This window comes from Bombina bombina, chromosome 6 (assembly GCF_027579735.1).
Source record: "Bombina bombina isolate aBomBom1 chromosome 6, aBomBom1.pri, whole genome shotgun sequence".
Classification (NCBI taxonomy): Eukaryota; Metazoa; Chordata; class Amphibia; order Anura; family Bombinatoridae; genus Bombina; species Bombina bombina.
The window spans coordinates 959,087,457-959,112,753 of NC_069504.1; the positions used below are offsets into that span (position 1 = coordinate 959,087,457).

The 25,297-nt window shown below is 32.6% G+C and overlaps 3 protein-coding genes across 3 annotated transcripts; all 3 read left to right on the forward strand.

The window, feature by feature from the left end:
• The first annotated feature begins 4,989 nt into the window (after positions 1-4,989).
• On the forward strand, positions 4,990-7,522 carry LOC128662388 (protocadherin gamma-C5-like). The gene is given in 2 exon segments (XM_053716178.1): positions 4,990-7,334; positions 7,337-7,522. Coding segments are annotated over 2 exon segments (2,331 nt in total). The 5' UTR covers positions 4,990-5,099; the 3' UTR covers positions 7,433-7,522.
• Positions 7,523-15,007: 7,485 nt separating this feature from the next.
• Positions 15,008-17,397, forward strand: LOC128664829 (protocadherin gamma-C5-like). Its single transcript, XM_053719631.1, is given in 2 exon segments — positions 15,008-17,248; positions 17,251-17,397. Coding segments are annotated over 2 exon segments (2,337 nt in total). The 3' UTR covers positions 17,347-17,397.
• Positions 17,398-20,714: 3,317 nt separating this feature from the next.
• Positions 20,715-23,272, forward strand: LOC128662389 (protocadherin gamma-C5-like). Its single transcript, XM_053716179.1, is given in 2 exon segments — positions 20,715-23,080; positions 23,083-23,272. Coding segments are annotated over 2 exon segments (2,337 nt in total). The 5' UTR covers positions 20,715-20,839; the 3' UTR covers positions 23,179-23,272.
• The last annotated feature ends 2,025 nt before the right edge of the window (positions 23,273-25,297 follow it).

Here is a 25,297-nt window from a genome sequence, read left to right on the forward strand (position 1 = left end):
AATTATGTATTCTTTAAACTTCTCAAGTAATGACCAGCAAAACACATAAAAAATGTTTAAATATAAGATTTCCTGCATTTTAATATTTTTTTATTTGCTGTTGCTTGCTAAAGTTTTAAATTCAGATAATTGCAGTTGTTTGAGGTCTTACATTTAAAGTATTTTTTTAATAACTGAAAATATAAAGTGAAGGGAAACATCAGATTATATAATCTATGTTTTTGTGATAATAATATTTAATTCAATTAAATATTTGGTTGTTGCTTGTGATGCATCAAACTGAACATATTTTCTAGAAAACCTTATATTGTCTTAATAATTTAAAGCTTTTACCGCAAGATACCTCTAAAATTATGAGCAATTATATCAGAACTACCAAAAATTTATATTATTTATTATTTGCTTTGAGTACATAATTTCATCTTTATATTTACTGGTTAATTTTTTTTTTATTATGAATTGTGTTTAAACATATTTACTATACAGAGAGTTTATAATAGGCTGAAATAATTATTCAACTTGTCAAAAATAATATAATAATAATAGCAAGTGAATGCATAGTATTATAAAAAAAATAGTATATATTATAGGGTGCACAGAAATGTAGGTTTGCAGTGATCTATTAAACACTATGAATGCCAGAATGCATTTGAGTGCATTTTCAAAAGTTTTACTGTATAGCATTTTATAAAAAAATAAATTAAAAAAACTACAGCTGAAATGATTACTTTAGTAATAGTTACCTAAATACTAAGGGCATAGAATGGATAAAGGCAGACATTTATATGCATCGAAGAACATTGGCAGGTTGTGCACAAAATATGTAAATGTCAAACATTTGCCAGGATAAAATACTTTCTCAAAATATATCATGAGCTTTATTTTATAAGGTAATAAGAGAAAGAACCAGATCATGTTTATTTAACTTTGATAATTTTCATATCTATGTGTTTATGATTGTTAATGCTGCTCACTAGGATTTGTATGTGTTATATATATATATATAATTGTATGTGTGTGTGTCTATGTATGTATGTATGTGTGTTACATATTTCAGTGCAAAACCATAGTATAACAGTAAAGAATTTCACTACCTGAGCGGAGATTTAGTGCAACTTCAGATTAGCACTCCCTCAACAGCCGACATGAGATTTACAGCTCACTCCCATAGAAGTCTATTATAAGAGGGAATTAGCGACCCATGCTTTGTGACATGGAGTATTTCGCTTAAACGCTAAAAAACACTTGTAATATGAGTACAAAAATAAAAACACTATTAATTGCAATCGAGCAATGATAGTGTGCTAATATTTTTGCGCTCCACTTGTCATCTAGCCATTTGTTTTTTACTTCAACTTGTACATCAGTATTTTTCCTATAAATGTAGCAAGCCACACGTTAGAATGCTTTTATTTATTAAAGACAGGCTGCAATAAAAACATTACTCCACAACATTATTACTATGACAGTGCATATATGATTAAAGCTTGTTTACTTGATCATTTATTTTCTTCTTCAGTAAAATGATATACTTCTACAGTTAGACGTTAGTACTTTTTAAGCAATGTCAGTTCCTCACAACTATCCCATCAGCATATATTGTTTTAAGTTATGACATTAAAGTGCCATAAAACATGTTGAGATCTGTGCATATCTTAAAAAGGGCTAATTAAGTAAAAATAGTTTGCATTAAAAAATTTTTTTAAATATTGCTGGCAAGTATTTTAAAATAATTTTCAAAAATAAGCAAAATTTCTTACATAGCTATGTTGTCTGGAGCAGTCTGATCCACCCCCCTTACCAGTGTTTAGCATCAGAAACACAGGCGTTGTATTTCACAGCAGTTTATTTGCTTCTAGGCATGCTCCAACAGATAATCACTGTGTACTTCTGCATTTTTCCAAAGCAATGGTAGATATAGATACAGTCATAGAAGGAAATGTGTTTGGGGAGTTAGAGCTGTACAATTCGGAAACTTAAAAGAAAGGGTTAATGGCGAGGCACTGCATTATAACTTTGCAGGAAAAGTAATTCAAGTACATATTATTATATTTTGTCTCTATTCCAACTTGTTTTATGTCTCTTTAATTTAGATATTTTTACAAGGATCAAATACTTAACTGCTTTAAATTTTCACAAAATCTATCTGTATAACCGTTTAATTGTGCCTACATTATTTTATTTGATTACAAATGTAGTGTTTATTTTTTTGATACTCAAAGTTAAAGATACAAATTATTTCAGGGAACTCTACTAAACTAGTTGAAACACATGATCTAGATGGACATCTGAAACTAGTTCTTGTATTACAGTATGGTAGCTCTTGAGAAAAAGAATAAGTCTAAAGTTATAGGATGCTGTTATGCCAGACATAATAACAGAACAAACATATTTTAGCATAGCAACCACTGCAGCGCAGTCTTTAAAGGGACAGTCATGTCAAAATTAAACTTTCATGATTCATATAGGGCATGTCATTTTAAACAACAATTTCCAATTTTTTTCATCAAATTTGCTATGTTCTCTTGGTATTCTTTGTTGACTGCTAAACCTAAGTAGGCTCATATGCTGATTTTTAAGCCCTTGAAGGCCACCTCTTATCGCAGTGCATTTTGACAGTTTTCAAAGCTAGAAAGTGCTAATTCATGTGTGCCACATAGATAACATTGTTCTCACTCCCATGGAGTTATTTATAAATAGCACTGATTGGCTAAAATTCAAGTCTGTCAAAAGAACTGAAATAAGGGACAGTCTGTAGAGACTTAGATACAAGATTATCACAGAGGTAAAAAGTATATTAATATAACATTGTTGATTATGCAAAACTGGGGAATAGGTAATAAAGGGGTTATCGATCTTTTAATTGAAATGTAGTCTTATGAGTATAGTGGATTGTAAATGTTTTCTCTTATGGTTATGATTAACTTATAATAATTACAACATGTATAACTAGTGTTTTCATAATTCACTTGTTGAGATTGTTACATTGTCATTCTATGTTCAACTAGTTTAACTTATTATTGTGTTATTTTTATGCATATACACTGTTGTTCATGATCCCACAATTGTATGAGGAGTACTTATGTATCCCAGCTTGTTTGTTCCTTCCTAGAGTGCATGTGCTCACTTCATTCATTCATTCATTTATTTTGGGCATGCTTTATGTGGAATACTGTATGTATGCTTATTTAATATTGTTCTACTGTATTACATTGTTCCCCTAGAGGTGGTGGGAATACATTAATTTAAGTTTCATACTATAAGTGAGTATGTTTGTGAATTATCTCAGTTTTTTGGCTTGGTTGCCAAGTTACTAAGCACTGATAATGACTATCGTAGTTTAAAGGTGTGTTTATGCAAATTTTTGCCCATTTTGCTAATTAACCAATCACTGTGTTTTTTAACCTGTAAAAGAGGTGCAGTGTGCCAGATTGAACAGGCTATGACTACGGCTCACGCCGAAAAGCGTAAGACAATCTGACACACAACACCTTTAATTTTTGTTCTATTGGCTCGGAGGTTCGTTTTTAACCTGTGAAAATAAAATTGAAGTTTTTATTCTACATACTTGTCTGATCGCCCTTCTTCAAGTAAAGTTATGATTAACTTATGACAGATTATTTTATCATAAAGGTATTTTATTTGTCTTCTTTGATTTTAAATTATACCCTTTTGTCAAATGTTCACTATTTTGCACTGCGTGTAGTAGTGTGACAGACTATTTTATTGTTTTGTCTCTGTATTAAAGTGTGTAACACTAAAATGCTTTATACATCACTAAAAAATTTTTTTGGCTATTTTTGTTTTTATCTCATACCTCCAAATCAGGGTACACTTGTTTAAACATTCTATTCAGTAAAGTACACTTAAAGGGACATAATACTCATATTCTAAATCACTTGAAACTGATGCAGCATAACTGTAAAAATCTGACAGGAAAATATCACCTGAGCATCTGTATGTAAAAAAGGAAGATATTTTACATCATAATTTTTACTCAGCTAAACAGAGTAAGTTCTGTGTAAAAAGTTATACTTCAGCTGCTGCTTAGCTACAGGTAAAAAAAAAAAAAAATAAGAAATGAACAGTAGCCAATCAGCATCAGCAGTGCTGAGGTCATGTACTATTTAACTCTCATGAGATTTCATAGTAATCTTCCTTAAACTGAATAGGGAAATAATATAAGTGTGCACAAAGCTCACTCCATTGGCTATCCCAGGACAGACATACTGATTTGCTGCTTAAAGTTCTTTGCAATGGGGTTTGAATACTTAGGACATTTTGAGGTAAAATATCTTTTTTTTTACATAGAGATGTTCAGGTGATATTTTCTAGTCAGCTTTTTACAGCTATGCTGCATCACTTTCAAGTGTTTCAACATTTGGGTATCATTGCCCTTTAAACAGCCATAATTAAAAAAAAAATATTAATTAATTTCAAAGACTAGCATAATTTATTTAGTAACTTTATTTTTTAAATAAAAGTTGTTATACTAATCAACATAAATTAAGTTTATTTTATCAAGTTAATTTTACAAAGTAAATTGCTGTACAATAACAAATAAACATATTAGAATTAATAAATAGATTAAAAAATGTTTTAAAATTATTTACTTTAGTAAAAATTGCTTATCAACATCCAACAAAACTGACCAGTTTTTAGCTTTTTTTCTTTTTCTTATTAAAAAAGATGCAATGGAATAGCTATTACTTATAAGTTTTTTTTACATTATTATAAAATATAATCTATCAATGTAAAATACCACACATTTTGTTATTAATCTCTATTTTCCATTTGAGAAATTTCTGTTTTTAAAGCTCAGTGAGTATGACATTAACAATGTTGGCCAGCAGAGGGCGAGCCTGTCATCCAATCAGTTTTTAGCTGCACTATTAGATCTTTCTATGACATTACCATCTACTCTCCTCCTTCTAACACACAAAATCACTCCCATTTTGTTTTTCACTGACACACAAAGGAGAGCTGCTGTTTTGCTGACATTCTATGAATGATTTTAATACAAGGAGAAAAGGAATTACAATCTAAACTGTATACTCATGGGATTATAAAAGGATCTATATTTCTCCACATCTCAAGAAATGGACATAAGAAGCCCCTTAAATGCTTGGAAATGGCAAGTAATAATATTCTTTTTTTGTAGCTTGGGCTGTGTCTCTGGACAGCTTCGCTATTCTATTGTTGAGGAGTCAGAACCAGGCAAATTAATAGGAAATGTAGGTCTGGATCTTGGAATAAGCCTGACAGATACAAGACAGCTACATTTGAGATCAGAAGTAAGCAGCATTTTTTTTGCTATAGAAAGTGGAGCTTTGACTATAAAAGAGAGGATTGATAGAGAGAGGCTGTGTGGATCTAGCTCAAACTGTTTACTGTATATAGAAATAGTAGCTGAGAATCCATTTGAACTGTTTAGTTTAGAAATTGAAATTTTGGATGTAAATGATAATTCTCCCATATTTTTAAATGTTAATCAGATTTTAAAAATTACAGAATTAGTTGCCAATCCTGGAAAGAGATTCCATTTAGAAACAGCAGAGGACCAAGATGTTGGAATAAATAGTGTTACTCAGTACAGATTGAATCCAAACCCTTATTTTTCTTTGTCTGTAAAGAATCGTAAGGATGGAACACTAATTCCAGAATTAGTTTTAGAAAAAATTCTAGACAGGGAAGAAAAAAAAGAGCACAAACTTATACTTACTGCTACTGATGGAGGAGAAAACCCACGGACAGGATCTTGTGAGGTTACTGTTATAGTTCTAGATATTAATGATAATGCACCAGTGTTTGATCAATCAACATACAAGATCAGTTTATTGGAGAACCTCCCATTAAACACAGTTATAATAAAACTTAATGCTACAGATTTGGATGAAGGCTTTAATGGGGAGATTGAATATTCCTTTGTTCAACAGAGATTGGATAAAACAACAGAAATATTTGATTTAAATTCAGAAACTGGAGAAATATTTGTTAAGGGAAATATAGATTTTGAAACATCTCAATTTTATGAATTAAATGTTAAAGCAACAGACAAGGGAGTGCCTGCACTAGAGGGGCACTGCCTTATTCAGGTTGAAGTACAAGATGTAAACGATAATACACCAGAAATAGTCTTTACTTCTAAAACAAATGAAATACCAGAAAATGCACCATTGGGAACAGTTGTTGGTTTTATCAGTGTCAAAGATAAAGATTCGGGGAGAAATGGAGAAGTGAAATTGGATGTATCATCAAATCTACCTTTTAAATGTAAATTCTTTAAAAATCGATATTCATTAGTCACTAGTGGATATCTGAATAGGGAGAACGTATCTCAATATACTATTCAGCTTACTGCTTCTGATTTAGGTTCTCCATCTTTATATAATCAGACTGAAATCATACTAAATATTTCTGATGTTAATGACAATCCTCCAACATTTCTGCAGTCAGTTTATAATGCCTTTATCAAAGAAAACAATGAACCTGGCAGTTTATTGTGCACTGTATCTGCTACTGATCCAGATGAAGGAGCTAACTCAGATGTGTCTTATTCTACAGTTGAAAACCAAATAGATGGTTCAGCTGTCTCTTCATTTGTGTACATCAACCCCCAAAATGGTAATATTTATGCTCAACGTGCTTTTGACTTTGAGCAACTTCAGGTATTACAAATCACAGTAAGAGTGGAAGATGCAGGATTTCCCAAGTTATTTTCTAATGTTTTAGTCTTCATATTCATTATGGATGTAAATGATAATGTCCCATTAATATTGTATCCACAATATTCAAGGGATCTGAATGCACAGGAAAATATTCCAAGATCAGCATCTGTTGGTTATCTGGTCACAAAAGTGTCTGCAGTGGATCAGGATTCAGGTCATAATGCTTGGCTTGTCTATAGTCTTCTTGAATCTATCAGTAAAGGTTTGTTTCAGATCTCGGCATACACAGGAGAAATCAGAACTATACGTGATATCCAAGATGCAGACAATAATGAGCAACAGCTTGTTGTTTTAGTCAGTGATCATGGGGAGCTTTCCTTATCTAGTACAGTCACCATACATGTAAATATAATAGACAACATAATAAATGAAAGACCTAATTTGGAGGATTTCCTTACGAATTCTAAATCTACACCAGACATAACTTTATATTTAATTATTTCACTGGTGGCAATCAGTTTAGTTTCACTTGTAACCTTTGTCATATTGTTTGTGAAATGCTTTAAAAAGGGAAATTATGACAACAGCTGCGGGAGTTGTTTTTTGAAGAAATCACAATCAATGCAGTATACAGGAGAGTATCAGCCAACACTTTTTCTGAACACAGATGGAACCTTAAAATACATGGAAGTGAGAATGGCACCTACAGAACCCCAAGGGCAATGCTACCAGGCTTGTTTTCCTACAGCAACAGAAAACAATGAATTCACATTTATGAAGCCACTTAATTTCCCTCAATTGCAAGAGTTGGTCAATGAAACAGGGTCTACATCTGATTCAAATTTTTCTCCCAAACCAAATCAGGTGAGATGGGATTGTACTGGGTTATTATCTTTTTTTTATTATTTTATTTATTTTAATTTTAGTTTTGCTTGCTAATCATTTCGATGCAGGGCATTTATTAATACATTCATATATGATTATATCTAAAGTTTGTAAACATTATGGAATATAAATAAATGTTTGTTTGCAATCAAGGGAAACACCACTTTAGATCATATAAAATACATTTTTAAAACAATAATAGTAAATACAATTAAGTAGGATTAATGGGATAGTATTACTTGTGATGCATTAAACTGCACTTATTTACCAGAAAACCTTAAAATGTCTTACTGTAAGATACTTGAAATGATATATAATTTATATGGAACCATTGTGATGATACGTTTTTATAGAATAATAAGGTATTATTTTTTTATTTACAGTGATACGTAATTACATATTTACATTCAGTGATAAAAATTATCACATGTGTAGGTGCATTTCAGCATTTTCTTTCCATAACATTTTATAAAAATAACTAAAATAATCCCTTTAGAGAAAGATACTCTAAAACTAAGGTCGTGTAATTGAGATGAAGATACTTAAATGTGAATATCTTGCAAGTTTAAAATGAGCTCTTTTGTATAATGGAATAATAAATGACCTAGAACATGTTTATTTTAGCTTTGGTAATCATACCTTATGACAAGACTGTGATTAAGTTATTAAATCATATTTTTTGTTTACTTGTTTATAGATGTTAATGCAAGAGGTCCTTGTAAGGACTCATGATGACCTTTTATGATATAGATGTTGGTTAGGTAAACAGTAAGATTGAAGAAAAATAAATGTATTTTTGTGTGCCACCAAGCCACTTTCAAAGAGGAGTTGATATCTTATTCATGATATATTTTCAAAATAATAATTGTGAAACTGCTCCATTGCAATATTATAGCCACATAAATAATTGCAATATTATAGCCACATAAATGATGTTAAAACAAGATCACTCCTTTGTAACCTGTTTTTTAAAAGGAAAACGTGTTTTTGTGACCCAAAAGTGCGTGTTACAGTTATCGCACCTACATTATTGATCTTTGAAAAGGTATTGCGCTTTTATATTGAGTGTAATAATGTAGACACAAGAACTGAAAAATACACTGCTTTGGACGTGTTTGGACTTTGAATTCACAAAGGCATGATCAAGTTTGAAAGCCTATTCATGAAGGCGCGCTTCATTTTGAAAACTCAGTCATGAAGGTGCAATCTTGTTTGAACATCATTTATGCGGGTATAATATTGCAGTAGAGCGGTATCATATTTTTATAATTCAGTTTTTCAAGTTGACATGTCTTTGTAATAAAAACTTGTCTAATTCTTAATTTCAGATGTATATTAAACCAAATTAAAAAATAGTGCATTGAAAATCAATACATTTAGATATTAAAAAACAATACTTTTAAAATATTAAAACTGTAAATATAGTCATTAAGCAAACATGTCCAGTATGTCCGTCATGCCTACATACAAATGGTATTTAGATTATTTAGCAGTGGTCAGTATGGATTTGAAATGTAAAACGGTTTCTTTAGAGCTCCCAGTTACAAATGCACAATCATATTTGAAAGCCCAATTATGAAGGCACCTGTACTGATAATAACAATTATGGCAAAGCAAGTGTGACTTAGAAACAGACATTAACAGAAAGAGATTGCTAAACACCATTTTTCTAGATTTTGGGGTTCTGATCTCACTATTCATTAAAGTGAAAGTAAACCCTAGCTTTGTACAAATGCTAGGATTTACTATTGAAACAAATAAAGGGCACTTTCATTCATGAAGTATAAGATACTTCATGTAGAAAGCTCCTTTATTTGATTCAATCGATCTCCGTTTTTAGCTGCTACAGCAGCCCACGGCTAAAAAAAAATTTGGCTAAGAGTTGACGTTTTCACCTCTTAGCCAATAGCAGTGCGGTAAATCCGGCTTGGCGCCCATGGGAGCCGGATTTACCGCACTGCTATTGGCTAAGAGGTGAAAACGTCACCTCTTAGCCAAAAATTTTTTTAGCCGTGCACTGCTGTAGGAGCTAAGAGCGGCAAGTGATTGAATAAAATAAAGGAGCTTTCTACATGAAGTATTATACTTCATGAATTAAAGTGCCCTTTATTTGTTTCAATAGTAAATGCTAGCGTTTGTACAACGCTAGGGTTTACTTTCACTTTAAGATCCCATTAGCTGTACAGGATATACTCAATACATAAGCAAATGCAGATGGACTATACAATAGCGATGAATAAAGTTTAGTGAATCAATACCATATATGTTAATACACCTCTTGTGTGACCACTTCAGTGTTTTTTGAAAATGTGCAACATAATAGAATAATTCCAAATTGTCTTAAAATACTAGCATAGATATTTAAAAGACCATTTTAGGGTTTAGCAGGTGCCTTTAGGCATTGAATTTGAAAAGTATCTTGAAAATGTATTGTGATAGCTGAAAAGTTTTCTGCTCCATGTTAAAAATAGAACTTTTATTGAGAAGCTGAAAAAAAGATCACGATTACAGAAAATAGCTAATAACATGCTATTGAAGCATACAGACAGGTATGCAACATTTCGGGATCACAGTCCCTTAATCATGCATGATTAAGAGACTGTGATCATAAAATGTTGCATACCTGTCTGTTTGTATGCTTCAATAAAATATCTAAGGATTATATGGTGCTGTGGATTCCTTGCTTTGCTGTATGTTATCAGCTGGAGGTCACCAGCTTCTCCTACCTGCACCATCCTCATTGAGGTAGCTACCTAATTGCTGTTCAATACTTGGACATTTCTAATAACATGCTATTGTGATCACATTGAAAATAAAAAGTGTTATATTTAGGCAAAACAATCACCAAAACAAGCCAGCCAATAGACGGTGACCAACCCATAAATTAGGTAGTTTAAAGGACCAGTAAATACAGTAGATTTGTATAATCAACAAATGCATGATAAAAAGACAATGCAGTAGCACTGAACTTCAAATAATTAGTAGATTTTTTTCTGACAAATTTTTTAAGTTATGTTTATTTCTACTCCTCCTGTATCATGTGACAGCCATCAGCCAATCACAATTGCATTTATGCATATTCTGTAAATTCGCAGGTGACTACAAAAGTGTAAATATAAAAAGACTGCACATTTTGTTAGTGGAAGTAAATTGGAAAGTTGTTTAAAATTGCATCCTCTATCTGAATCATGAAAATTTTATTTTGACTTAAGTGTGTCTTTAAAGGACTGACAGAAAAAATAGTTTATGGGGAAGTGAAAATGGATGGTAATACATTATTTAGATTGTTGTTTAAATGTAATAGAATCCTTTTAATTGCTATGATGCTTTTATTATTTTAAAGGGACAGTAAACACATTGAGATTTTAATGTAAACTGTTTAGTTATTCAAAATAAAATGACTTTGCAGTATACTTTATTTATTTTCTGCCTTTTCATGTAATTATGCTATGGAAATTACAGATTTTTTTTTTAATTTTCAGAGCTGGAAGTGTACCCTGTAGACTTTTCATGGCTACCCCTGCCAAAAATATTTCCTTATTTAGCTTTAACAGATAACAACTGCAAAACAATTAATTTTATACTAAAAATATGACCATGGCTAGCCTTAATGTCTGCAGACTCTAGCCTGGATTGGGTCCCCCAAATAAGGCTAATGGTGGTTGGAATTTGACCATTAAAAAACAATTGCAGTAAACAAGACAATTTATATCAAAATTTATTAAAGTGATGCCACAATCCAACAAAGCTGAAATGACATTTAAAGCTAGAGCATATGTTTTATATATATATATATATATATATATATATATATATATATATATATATATATATATATTTATCACATAACAACAGAATTTAATTATCCAATAATATCTCACAATCTCTTGAATTATATTGTCACTAAGGGGCATATTTATTAAAGTGCAAGCAGACATGATACAATGTAGCCTTCATAAATGCTTGTGCAATACCGCCCCCTGCAGATTCGCAACCAATTGGTATTCAATCAGGTTGATTTCTGTCCACTGCCTCAGAGCTGTCGGACAAGTTATGGAGCTTGATAATTCAGCCCCATAGTATATAATTTACTACAGTAATATAGATGTAAATAGTGATTTGGAATAATATGTGTTCTAGAAGAATAACTGCTGGTAATGAATTTTTGGTGATTGTTGGTATTGAGGGGCTGATTTAACAATGCCTGGCGGACATGATACGCTGCAGCGTATCATGTCTGCCAGGCATCGCTGAATGCGGACAGCATACGCTGTTGGCATTCAGCATTACACAAGCAGTTCTAGCTTGTGCAATGCTGCCCCCTGCAGATTTGCGGCCAATCAGCCACTAGCAGGGGTGTCAATCAGTCTGATCATACATGATCGGGCGGATTGCTGTACACCGCCTCAGAGGCGGCGTATGAGTTAAGGAGAAGCAGTCTTAAGACCGCTTCTTCTTAACTCCTGTTTCCGGCGAGCCTGAAGGCTTGCATGGAAACAAGGGGAACAGGGGCTATTCGGCCCTTGTTAAATCGACCCCTGAGACTTTACATCAATCTCCTGTGATGGTTTTTCTTCTACAAATATGCTATATAGCTAAAGGATAAAGGTCTCCTTTTTAAACTTTTGGAGAGACAGCAGTATTACTTTATAATATTATGATTATAATCCTGCACGTGGCCAGCTTGTTTACTTTTGGATTCATTATCTTTACAGAAAAATGATATGGGTTTTATTTTGTGACATGGGAACTTTTAAGATAAGCCTGATTATTATACCTATCATATCATCATATAAATATTTTATTCTATATCATATCATTTCTTATAGCTAATAGTATTATTACAACCTGATACACAAGGAACATTTATAGTTATATTACAAATCATTCCAAAAAATGAACCAAACTTTTTTTTTACAAGCTATTAATCTTTTATTTCTGCATTATGCCTTTTATGATTGCAGAAATATTTTGTATGCCCATTATAATGTGGATCTATACAGATTGGCGTTTCTCTTTGCTGCCAGCTCAAGATGTCCATGATCTGAGGTAACTCTACTAGCAAACAGTTTGAAACTTAACTATCTATATTACCATCTGAAATTAGCTCTTGATTTACATCTCCAGTGTTCATAATATAGGACATATGTCAGTGTGAGGTTCAAAAAAAAGGAAAAATTCTATTATGCCTAACATTTTATTATATAGAAGTTTGTAGCAATAACTGCAGTTCCGTCTCTATAAGAGAGGAAGGCTTTATAAGGTTGGTGGAGTTTTCCCTCTTATAGTTATTCTTAAAATGTTGTCGGGCTAAACATGGTTTTCCTCGCCAACTGTCATGGGGCAGCCCTCATGGAATTCTTTAAAAAAAGGGTCTGCCCTGCGAGAGATATTTACCATAGAAATAAGGAGAGCTCTCTGCTATGTAAAAAAGTTTGCAATGGGGAACGAAGTACACAGGGAGAACCTAGTGTATGTTTAAACTTTAATATTTTGCAGAATATAAATCCGTTTACTCTGTTTTTAGTACAATGTACCTGAAAATCACTGTTATTTTCATATGCATAGGTTTTACTTTTATAGTAATTAGTGTTTTGAGTCTTTTGATAAAAAACTTGTTACCTTTTAATTTGGGAGAAAAAACAGTGAGGTCTGTAGGGACAAAATGTTTAGAGAATTAGAGCAACAATTTCATATACACCCATGTTCATCCCATTTTACAATAAAAAACAATTACACTTTGTATTTTGTACTTATAAATATGAATTTCTATATGTTTATTGCACATTGAGTGTATTTAAATTATGATTTATGCTGGCATTTTTGGCAACATTTATTCCTGTGTAATTTAAATACAAATGTTACGCTTTCGATAAAATATGATTTTTGGTGAAAAATGTTGTTATGATTTTTTATGTGTCTTAATACACATTTTTCTTGTGTATTTTTGTGTGAATGGTTTAGTTATTCATTTTATATTATTTTTTAAATTACGATTTTCATTGTACACGTTTGTAATGTATGCATCTCCTTTCTATAAGGAAATGCAGTATACACACTTTTCAGGGTAAAAAAATGACTTTAGAGAATTCCATCAGGGAAATAGAAGTAATGTTGAGCATTCTTAGAGAATCTCCTCAGCCCAGAGAGCTTTAGAGAATTGGGCCCATAGTCAAGAGCATTCACTTGTGATACATTGTGTTATCACAAACTATTTAACATGGTTATGAGCTGATATAAACTACTATACATGTGATACATTATGTTCTTTATTCTAAAAATACAAATTGTAGAGCTGCATATTCGATAATAATCTACGTATGTTTCTTCACTCTCAGCTTTGATTTTAAATTGTGGTTAGTAAATACTTGTATTTTAGCTATAGTGTACTGCATGTATTGCTTTAGTTCATGTTTAGTCTTTAGCATCATTCTCATTTGTTTATTTAAATTTATTGTTGTTTATTTTTGGAGTGTACATTTATACAGGTTTCTTAAAAATCATAAATTACTTTAAAGAGTAGTACAATTTTATATGAATGTTCTATACATAAAAGTGATGGTTGTAAGGAAAACAAATGTAAGCTAATTTCTAATAGTAAAATGTCATAATACAAAAAATAAATAAACTATTAAAAAATAGATTACTATCAGTATCATTTTCTGTAAGCTTGGAACAGCTTTTAATCAGTTACTTTTGGCTGCATTCTATATCAGCTTGCAATACTACTGACAGTGTCCTCTATCTTGTTCTTTGAATGGTAATGGAATGATGTATCTATTAATTATAATACAATTTTAATTTAAATTAAACAGAATGTATCAATCTATAGTCATACAAATTTTCAATATATAATCTAAAATCTTAAATTAATTTAAGATCTTTTTTGATATTTCTCTTTGCTAATGTTTAGCAAAGAATGAAATTAACATTATTGTCCAGAAGAGGGCGAGCATGTCATCCAATCAGTTTTTTTAACTATACCAGTAGATCTGCAATACTACTGACAGTGTCCTCTATCTTGTTCTTTGAATGGTAATGGAATTATGTATCCATTAATTATAATACAATTTTCTTTTAAATGAGACAGAATCCATCAATCTATAGTCATACAAAATTTTGCTATAAATTTTAAAATAATCTATGCTCTATTTTGATATTTCTCTTTGCTAGTGTTAAGCAAAAATAAAATTAACATTTTTGGCCAGAAGAGGGCGAGCACGTCATCCAATCAGTTTTTTAGCTACACCAGTAGATCTGTTCATGACTTTACCATCTATTCTCCTCCTCCTAACACACAGAATCACCCTCCCATTTTTTTCACTGACACACAATGGAGAGCTGCTGCTTTGCTGAAATTCTATGGATACTTTAAACAAGAAACAAGAAATTAAACCTAAACTGTATACCCATGGGATTATAAAACAATCTTTTTTTTTCTAACATCTCAAGATATGGACACGAGAAGCTCCTTAAATGCTTGTAAATGGCAAGTAATATTATTCTTTCTTTGTAGCTGGGGCTGGGTCTCTGGGCAGCTTCGCTATTCTATTGTCGAGGAATCTGATCCAGGCACATTAATAGGGAATGTAGCTCAGGATCTGGGAATGAACTTGGCAGATATTAATATAAGGCAGATGGTTTTGAGATCTGAAGGAAGCAGTAGATTTTTTACTGTGAAAAGTGGAGCTTTGATTGTAAATGAAAGGATTGACAGAGAAAGTCTATGTGGATCCAGCTCAATTTGTTTACTGTATTTAGAAATAATAGCTGAAAATCCATTGGAACTGTTCAGTTTGGAAATTGAAATTTTAGATGTAAATGATAATTCTCCTACATTTTTAAATGCTAATCAGGTAATAAAAATTTCAGAATTAGTAGCTAATCCGGGAAAGAGATTACATTTAGAAAAAGCAGAGGACCAAGATGTGGGGATTAATGGTGTTACTCAGTACAGACTGAATCCAAACCCTTATTTTTCTTTGTCTGTAAAGAATCGTAAGGATGGAACACTAATTCCTGAATTAGTGCTAGAAAAAATTCTAGACAGGGAGGAAAAAAGGGAGCACAGACTGATACTTACTGCTTCTGATGGAGGAGAAAACCCACAGACAGGATCTTGTGAGGTTACTGTTATAGTCCTAGATATTAATGACAATGCACCAGTGTTTGATCAATCAACATACAGGATCAGTTTATTGGAGAACCTCCCATTAAGCACAGTTATAATAAAACTCAATGCTACAGATTTAGATGAAGGCTCCAATGGGGAAGTTCAATATTCCTTTGTTCAAAACACTTTAGATACAGCAACAGAAATATTTGATTTAAACCCACAAACAGGAGAAATATTTGTTAAGGGGAATATAGACTTTGAAAAATCACAGGTTTATGAATTAAATGTCCGAGCACTAGACAAAGGAGTACCTGAATTAGAGGGTCATTGCCTTATTCAGATTGAGGTACAAGATGTAAACGATAATACTCCAGAAATTATTTTTACCTCCAAGACAAATAAAGTACCAGAGAATGCACCACTGGGAACTGTTGTTGGCTTTATCAGTGTCAGAGATAAAGATTCAGGGAAAAATGGAGAGATACAATTAGATGTATCACCAAATGTACCTTTTAAATGTCAATCCTTTAACAACCGATATTCATTAGTCACTAGTGGACATCTGGATAGGGAAAAGGTTTCTCAATATACTATTCAGCTTACTGCATCTGATTTAGGCTCTCCACCTTTATATTATAAGACTGTAATCATCCTAAACATTTCAGATATTAATGATAATCCTCCAGCATTTCTTCAGCCAGTTTATAATGCCTTCATCAATGAAAACAATGAGCCAGGCAGTTTATTGTGCACTGTATCTGCTACTGATCCAGATGAAGGAGTTAACTCAGATGTGTCTTACTCAGCAGTTGAAAGCCAAATAGATGGTCCTGCTGTATCTTCTTTTGTGTACATCAACTCTCAAAATGGTAATATTTATTCACAGCGTGCTTTTGACTATGAGCAGATTCAAGTATTACAAATCACAGTAAGAGCGGAAGATGCAGGATTTCCCAAGTTATTTTCTAATGTTTCAGTCTTCATATTCATTATGGATGCAAATGATAACACCCCATCAATATTATATCCACATTATTCAGGAGACCTCATTTACCAGGAAAACATTCCAAGATCAGGATCTGTTGGTTATTTGGTCACCAAAGTGTCTGCTGTGGATCATGACTCAGGCCAGAATGCTTGGCTTGTCTATAGTTTTCTTGAATCTTCCAGTAACAGTTTATTTCAGATCTCAGCATATTCAGGCGAAATTAGAACTCTACGTGATATTCATGATACAGATAATAACGAGCAACAACTTGTTGTTTTAGTCAGTGACCATGGAGAGCCACAGTTGTCAGTTACCATCACCATACATGTTAATATAATAGACAACATAATAAATGAAGGACCAAAATCTCAGGATTTACTTACAAATTCTAAGCCCACACCAGACATAACTTTATATTTAATTATCTCACTGGTGGCAATCAGTTTGGTTTCACTTGTAACCTTTGTCATATTGCTTGTGAAATGCTTAAAACAGGGAAATTATTACAACAGTTGTGGATCTTGTATTTTGAACAAATCACAACCCAAGCAGTATGCAGGAGAGTATCAGCCAACACTTTTCCTGAACACAGATGGAACCTTAAAATACATGGAAGTGAGAATGGCACCTACAGAACCTCAAGGGCAATGCTACCAGGCTTGTTTTCCTACACCATCAGAAAACAATGAATTCACCTTTATGAAACCTCTTAATTTCCCCCAATTGAAAGAAATGGTTAATGAAACAGGGTCAACTTCTGATTTCAATTTTGCACCCATACTAAATCAGGTGAGATGCAAATGTAATTTTTTTTTTAAATTAATTATCAAAAGTAACCTGCAAAACAAATTCTCCCTATGATATTATTGATGTCTTTAGAGTTTCTTAAACAAGAATTTCCAGTGTCTTTTAAAGCAGTTTATTTGCAGTTTGCTTAAGCCATGAACTTAGACAGTACACAATAAAGATATGTAGTAGGAATAATTATTGCTTGCGATGCATCGAAATGCACATATATGCCTTATAAGGTCTTATAAATGAGCATGTGAGAAACCTTAGCGAAAGATACTTCATATAATTTCAATAATAGCTATGGCAGGAACATATTTACAATCAGTGCATAATTACATATTTATAATTACTGATAAAAAAGCATGGTGTTTCTGTAGAGTCTTGCTATATTTATTTTCTCTGAACAGAGCATTTTTAGCCGAGTCATGACAAAACCAAAAATTATTATCTATATATTTTTTCTGTTGCCTACTCACAGATGCTACTGTAGTAGAGAGTGAAATAAATGTCATTATATGTTATATTTACTTTTATAAAGTACAAATGAACATATTTAAATTTAATCAATAAAATAATGATTCTAAGGACCATGGTAATACACAGGCACTATGAAGAAAAAATATACAAAGGCTGAGACTATGTGAAATGTGTTAAAGAGAATATAAGGTGGTAATATAAGATGTTAAGCAAACATACTATAGAGTTCACACTAATCTAGAATTCCAGGGATAGAATAAACCCTGAAATCATCAGAAAACAATATTGTGAATTTGTTTACATTTCTTTTTGATTTATTTACTGCTTTTTTTAAAGACTTGCATCTAAAATTATAATTAATTTACCCATATTACCCATAAACTAGGGACATTGGAGTAGATTTACCAAGCAGCGGATGCTGCAATCTACCCCTGTAGTTTCCAGATCGCTGTAAACAGGAGTTAAGATGCAGGGATCGTAAGACCACTGCTCCTTAACTCGTCCGCCACCTCTGAGGCGGAGGACAGCAATCAGCCCGATAGAAAACGATCGGGTTGATTGACACCCCGTGCTCGAATGTGCAGGGGGCGGCTGCTCGCAATATGATAAATTGGCCCCATTAAATAAAAATGGACTGGGGCTAAATAAATCTAAGTACCATTTCAGGTCAATATCATACGTAAATATGAATATTTTTTTTAAATCTGATGTATTACATTGTACTATTTTTTTATATACTATTTATAGATGTTAATATAATAGGTGCTTGCAAGGATTTATGATGACTATTGGTGGAATGGTGAACTTTCTGTTTAAAAAATACATGATTTATATGTGATTACTAGATTAGTCAACCAAGTTACTATCAAAGCCATTGTGATATCTATCCTGCTCATTGCATAGTTTAAAAAAATATAATCTATGAGTTGTATACAGACAACATGAGACACTTATTGTAAACATTAATCTTCATTTTAATGCCACCTTCAGCTCATTCTGTAGGGCAGTTTCCCAAACTCACACATCAGCAGATTTTTTTATGCATCTTATCAATGCACTTTTTCCTTCATATTTTTGTGTGAATGGTTCAATTCTTTATTTTGCATCATTTTTAAATGACGATTTTCACTGTACACTTTTGTAATGCTTATTGAGACACCCTGTTTTCCGGGTAAAAAGTGACTTTAGAGAATTCCACAAGGAAAATAGAAGTACTGGTGAGCATTCTTAAATAATGTCACCAGCCTTTAAAGAATAAGGCACGTAGTTAAGAGGATTCACCTGTGATATATTGGGCTCCATTTATTAAGTAGTGGATGCTGCTTCGGAGGCCCATCTTTCAGGCTCGCCTGAAACGGAAGTTAAGAAGCAGCGGTCATAAGACTGCTGCTCCTAACCTGTCTGCCACCTTTTAGGTGACGAACTGAAATCATCCCAATCTGATCAGGATGATTGACACCCCCTGCTAGCGGCCGGTTGGCCACTAGTGATCAGGGGGCGGCATTGCACAAGCAATAAATCGACCCCATAATGTTATCAGGAACTATTTAAATACAAATGTTACGCTTTTAATAAAATATGGTTTTAGGTAAACAATTTTGTTATGATTTTTATGCATCTTAATACAATTTTTTCCTGTGTATTTTTGAATAAATGGTTCAGTTATTAATATATATTTTTAAATTACAATTTTCATTGTACACTTCTGTAATGTATGCATCTCCTTCCCATAAGGAAATGCAGTATACACCCCTTAGCGACATACCCTTTTTTCAGGGTAAAAAAATTACTTTAGAGAATTCCACCAGGGAAATAGAAGTACTGGCGAGCATTCTTAGTGAATCTCATCAGCCCAGAGAGCTTTAGAGAATTGGGTCCTTAGTGCCCATAGTCAAAAGTATTCACTTGTGATATATTGTGTTGACAGGAACTATTTAACATGGTTATGAGCTGATATAAACTACTATACATGTGATACACTGTGTTCTGTATTTTAAAATTACAATTTGAAGAGCTGAATATTCCATAATAATCCAGGTATCTTTCTTCTCTGTCATCTTTGATTTTAAATTGTGGTTAGTAAATACTTATATTTTAGCTATAGTGTGCTGCATGCATTGCTTTAGTTCATTTTTAGTCTTTAGCATCATTCTCATTTGTTAATTTTAATTTATTTTTGTTTATTTTTGGAGTGTACATTTATACAGGTTTCTTAAAATATCATAAATGACTTTAAAGAGTAGTATAATTATTTATGAATGGTTCTATACATAAAAGTGGTGATTGTAAGCAAAACAAATTTAAGCTAATTTCTAATAGTAAAATGTCTTAATACAACAAATACATAAATAAACTAAAATAAACTAAAACAATAGATTACTATCAGTATAGTTTTCTATCAGCTTGGAACAGCTTTGAAACAGTTACTTTTGGCTGCATTCTATATCAGCTTGCAATACTACTGACAGTGTCCTCTATCTTGTTCTTTGAATGGTAATGGAATTATGTATCCATTAATTATAATACAATTTTCTTTTAAATGAGACAGAATCCATCAATCTATAGTCATACAAAATTTTGTTATAAATTTTAAAATAATCTATGCTCTATTTTGATATTTCTCTTTGCTAGTGTTAAGCAAAAATAAAATTAACATTTTTGGCCAGAAGAGGGCGAGCACGTCATCCAATCAGTTTTTTAGCTATACCAGTAGATCTGTTCATGACGTTACCATCTATTCTCCTCCTCCTAACACACAGAATCACCCTCCCATTTTTTTCACTGACACACAATGGAGAGCTGCTGTTTAGCTGAAATTCTATGGATACTTTAAATACAAGAAACAAGGGATTAAACCTAAACTGCATACCCATGGGATTATAAAAAGAGCTTTATTTCCTAACATCTCAAGATATGGACACGAGAAGTCCCTTAAATACTTGGAAATGGCAAGTAATATCATTCTTTCTTTGTAGCTGGGGCTGGGTCTCTGGGCAGCATCGATATTCTATTGTTGAGGAATCTGATCCAGGCACATTAATAGGGAATGTAGCTCAGGATCTGGGGATAAACCCGGCAGATATTAATAAAAGGCAGATGGTTTTGAGATCTGAAGGAAGCAGTAGATTTTTTACTGTGAAAAGTGGAGCTTTGATTGTAAATGAAAGGATTGATAGAGAAAGTCTATGTGGATCCAGCTCAATTTGTTTACTGTATTTAGAAATAATAGCTGAAAATCCATTGGAACTGTTCAGTTTGGAAATTGAAATTTTAGATGTAAATGATAATTCTCCTACATTTTTAAATGCTAATCAGATTATACAAATTTTAGAAATAGTAGCTAATCCTGGAAACAAATTCCATTTACAAACTGCAAAGGACCAAGATGTGGGGATTAATGGTGTTACTCAGTACAGACTGAATCCAAACCCTTATTTTTCTTTGTCTGTAAAGAATCGTAAGGATGGAACACTAATTCCTGAATTAGTGCTAGAAAAAATTCTAGACAGGGAGGAAAAAAGGGAGCACAGACTGATACTTACTGCTTCTGATGGAGGAGAAAACCCACAGACAGGATCTTGTGAGGTTACTGTTATAGTCCTAGATATTAATGACAATGCACCAGTGTTTGATCAATCAACATACAAGATCAGTTTATTGGAGAACCTCCCATTAAATACAGTTATAATAAAACTCAATGCTACAGACTTAGATGAAGGCTCCAATGGGGATGTTCAATATTCCTTTGTTCAAAACACTTTAGATACAGCAACAGAAATATTTGATTTAAACCCACAAACAGGAGAAATATTTGTTAAGGGGAATATAGACTTTGAAAAATCACAGATTTATGAATTAAATGTCAGAGCACAAGACAAAGGAGTACCTGAATTAGAGGGACGCTGCCTTATCCAGATTGAGGTACAAGATGAAAATGATAATACTCCAGAAATCCTCTTTACCTCCAAGACAAACGAAATACCAGAAAATGCACCACTGGGAACAGTTGTTGGCTTCATCAGTGTCAGAGATAAAGATTCAGGGAGAAATGGAGAGATAAAGTTAGATGTATCACCAAATATACCTTTTAAATGTAAATCCATTAACAACCGGTATTCATTAGTCACTAGTGGACATCTGGATAGGGAAAGGGTGACTCAATATACTATTCAGCTTACTGTATCTGATTTAGGGTCTCCGCCTTTATATAATAAGACTGTAATTATCTTAAATATTTCGGATATTAATGATAATCGTCCAGCATTTCTTCAGCCAGTTTATAATGCTTTCATCAATGAAAACAATGAGCCAGGCCATTTATTGTGCACTGTATCTGCTACTGATCCAGATGAAGGAGTTAACTCAGATGTGTCTTACTCAGTAGTTGAAAGCCAAATAGATGGTTCTGCTGTCTCTTCTTGTGTGTACATCAACTCTCAAAATGGTAATATTTATTCGCAGCGCGCTTTTGACTATGAGCAGATTCAGGTATTACAAATCACAGTAAGAGTGGAAGATGCAGGATTTCCCAAGTTATTTTCTAATGTTTCAGTCTTCATATTCATTATGGATGCAAATGATAACACCCCATCAATATTATATCCACATTATTCAGCGGACCTCATTTACCAGGAAAATATTCCAAGATCAGGATCTGTTGGTTATTTGGTCACCAAAGTGTCTGCTGTGGATCGTGACTCAGGCCAGAATGCTTGGCTTGTCTATAGTATTCTTCAATCTTCCAGTAACAGTTTATTTCAGATCTCAACATATTCAGGAGAAATTAGAACTCTGCGTGATATTCATGAAACAGATAATAACGAGCAACAGCTTGTTGTTTTAGTCAGTGATCATGGAGAGCCACAACTGTCAGCTACCATCACCATACATGTTAATATAATAGACAACATAATAAATGAAGGACCAAAATCTCAGGATTTCCTTACAAATTCTAAACCCACACCAGACATAACTTTATATTTAATCATTTCACTGGTGGCAATCAGTTTGGTTTCAGTTGTAACTTTTGTCATATTGCTTGTGAAATGCTTAAAACAGGGAAATTATGACAACAGTTGTGGCTCTTGTTTTTCTAACAAATCCCAACACAAGCAGTATGCAGGAGAGTATCAGCCAACACTTTTCCTAAACACAGATGGAACCTTAAAATACATGGAAGTGAGAATGGCACCTACAGAACCTCAAGGGCAATGCTACCAGGCTTGTTTCCCTACAGCATCAGAAAACAATGAATTCACCTTTATGAAACCATTAAATTTCCCCCAATTGAATGAAATGGTTAATGAAACAGGGTCAACTTCTGATTCCAATTTTTCACCCATACTAAATCAGGTGAGATACAAATGTAATTTATTTTTTAATTTTTATTAATTATCAAAAGTAACCTGCGAAACCTATTCTCCCTAAGGTATTATTGATGGCTTTAGAGTTTATTAAATAAGAATTTCCAGTGTACAGTATTTTAAATCAGTTTATTTGCAGTTTGCTTAAGCCATGAACTTAGACAGTACACAATACAGATATATAGTAGGAATAATTATTGCTTGTGATGCATCAAAATGCACATATATGCCTTATAAGTTCTAATAAATGAGCATGTGAGAACCTTTAGCGAAAGATACTATGACAGGAACATATTTACAATCAGTGCATAAACATAATAACATTTTTACAATCACTGACAAAAAACATGGTGTTTCTGTAGTCTTGTTATATTCATTTTGTCTGCACAGAGCATTTTTAGCCACGTCGTGAGAAAAACAAGAAGCATTATCTATATATTTTATCTCTTGCATACTAACAGATGCTACTGTAGTTGAGAATAAAATACATGTCATTATATGGTATATTTACTTGTAATAAATACAAATGAACATATTTACATTCAATCAATATAATAGTAAGGATTCTAAGGGCCATGGTAATACACAGGCACTATGCAGATAATAAATACAAAAAGGCTGAGACTATGTGAAATTGTCAAAGAGATTATAAGGTGGTAATATAAGCTATTAGGCAAACATACTACGGGGTTCACACATCTAGAATTACAGGGATAGGACAAACACTGAAATCAGCATAAAAAAATGCAGCATGCATTTGTGTAAATTTGTGTGTGTTTATTTTTTCTTTTTAATGAAATGCAACTAAAATTATAATTTCAAAGATAGTTACCCAAACACTAGAGAGATTGAAGGAAAATTTACTGCGGCTAAATATATCTAAGAACCTTTCCAGGTCAATATAATATGTAAATAATAAGATTATGTAAATCTGAAAGGATTTATCAACATATCATAGGACGTATTGTATAGTGTCCTTGATAAGGTATATGAAATGTGTTGTATTAAATAGTACTATTTTTTTTTATACTTTTTATGGCTGTTAATACAAGTGCTTGCAAGGCTTTTTAATGACATTTGTTGGAAAGATCAACTTTCTGTTTCAAGAAAGATGATTTATATGTGACTGCTAGGTTAGTCAACCAAGTTATTATCAAAGTCATTGTGGTATCATGCTTATTGCATAATTAAAAAATATCTGTATATACACATGTGCAGCTTAATCATAAAACACTTAGCCAATCCAGCTGCCGCTGTCGGCAGCTGGATTGTCTAAGTGTTTCATGATTAAGCTGCATATGTGTATATAATCAATGTTAGGAGGGTATTTGTTATACTGGTTGTTCTTTGTATCTGAGGATCATTTGACAAAAGGACCGGAGTGGTACCCGAAATGTCATGACATTTTAAATGCTGAATTAAAGGCTATTTTTTGTGGGATTAAGTCCGTTGAGTGCTTTCTTATCTTTGGGAGTATGATTGCTTTTTGTTAGCACCTTGGCGGCTGTAAGAAACATGAGGAGTGCATACCTTACTGAATGATGTATATATATATATATATATATATCCATCTTTAGACATGTACAGTATATATATGTATCTCAATGTTAAAGCCTGCTTTTCACCTGAGACCTCATATCTTTGACCACTTTTTACTTTTTTGTGCATTATTTATTTTAAATAATTGTATTAGATTGCGTTAATATGAGTGTAACTATAATTTGTAATGTATTTTTGATGTGTTCCGTGCAACTTTTTTTTTTTCACGAAAAAATTAACCAGAGCTCTGAGGATTCAGTAATCATTCTAGCATAAGTTGTTTTTACACTCAAGTGATCAAGTTTACTTTCAACTCGTAAAACTAGCGGTAAGCATGATGAGTACAAACACCTGCAATAAACCCTCTATCCCTCATGTGCAAATGTTATTGCTCCACTCGTAATCTGGCCCAAGGTTTGTGTTAACTAAAACTCTTGTTAGCTGTACTCTAGATTGTGCTGCAAAGACC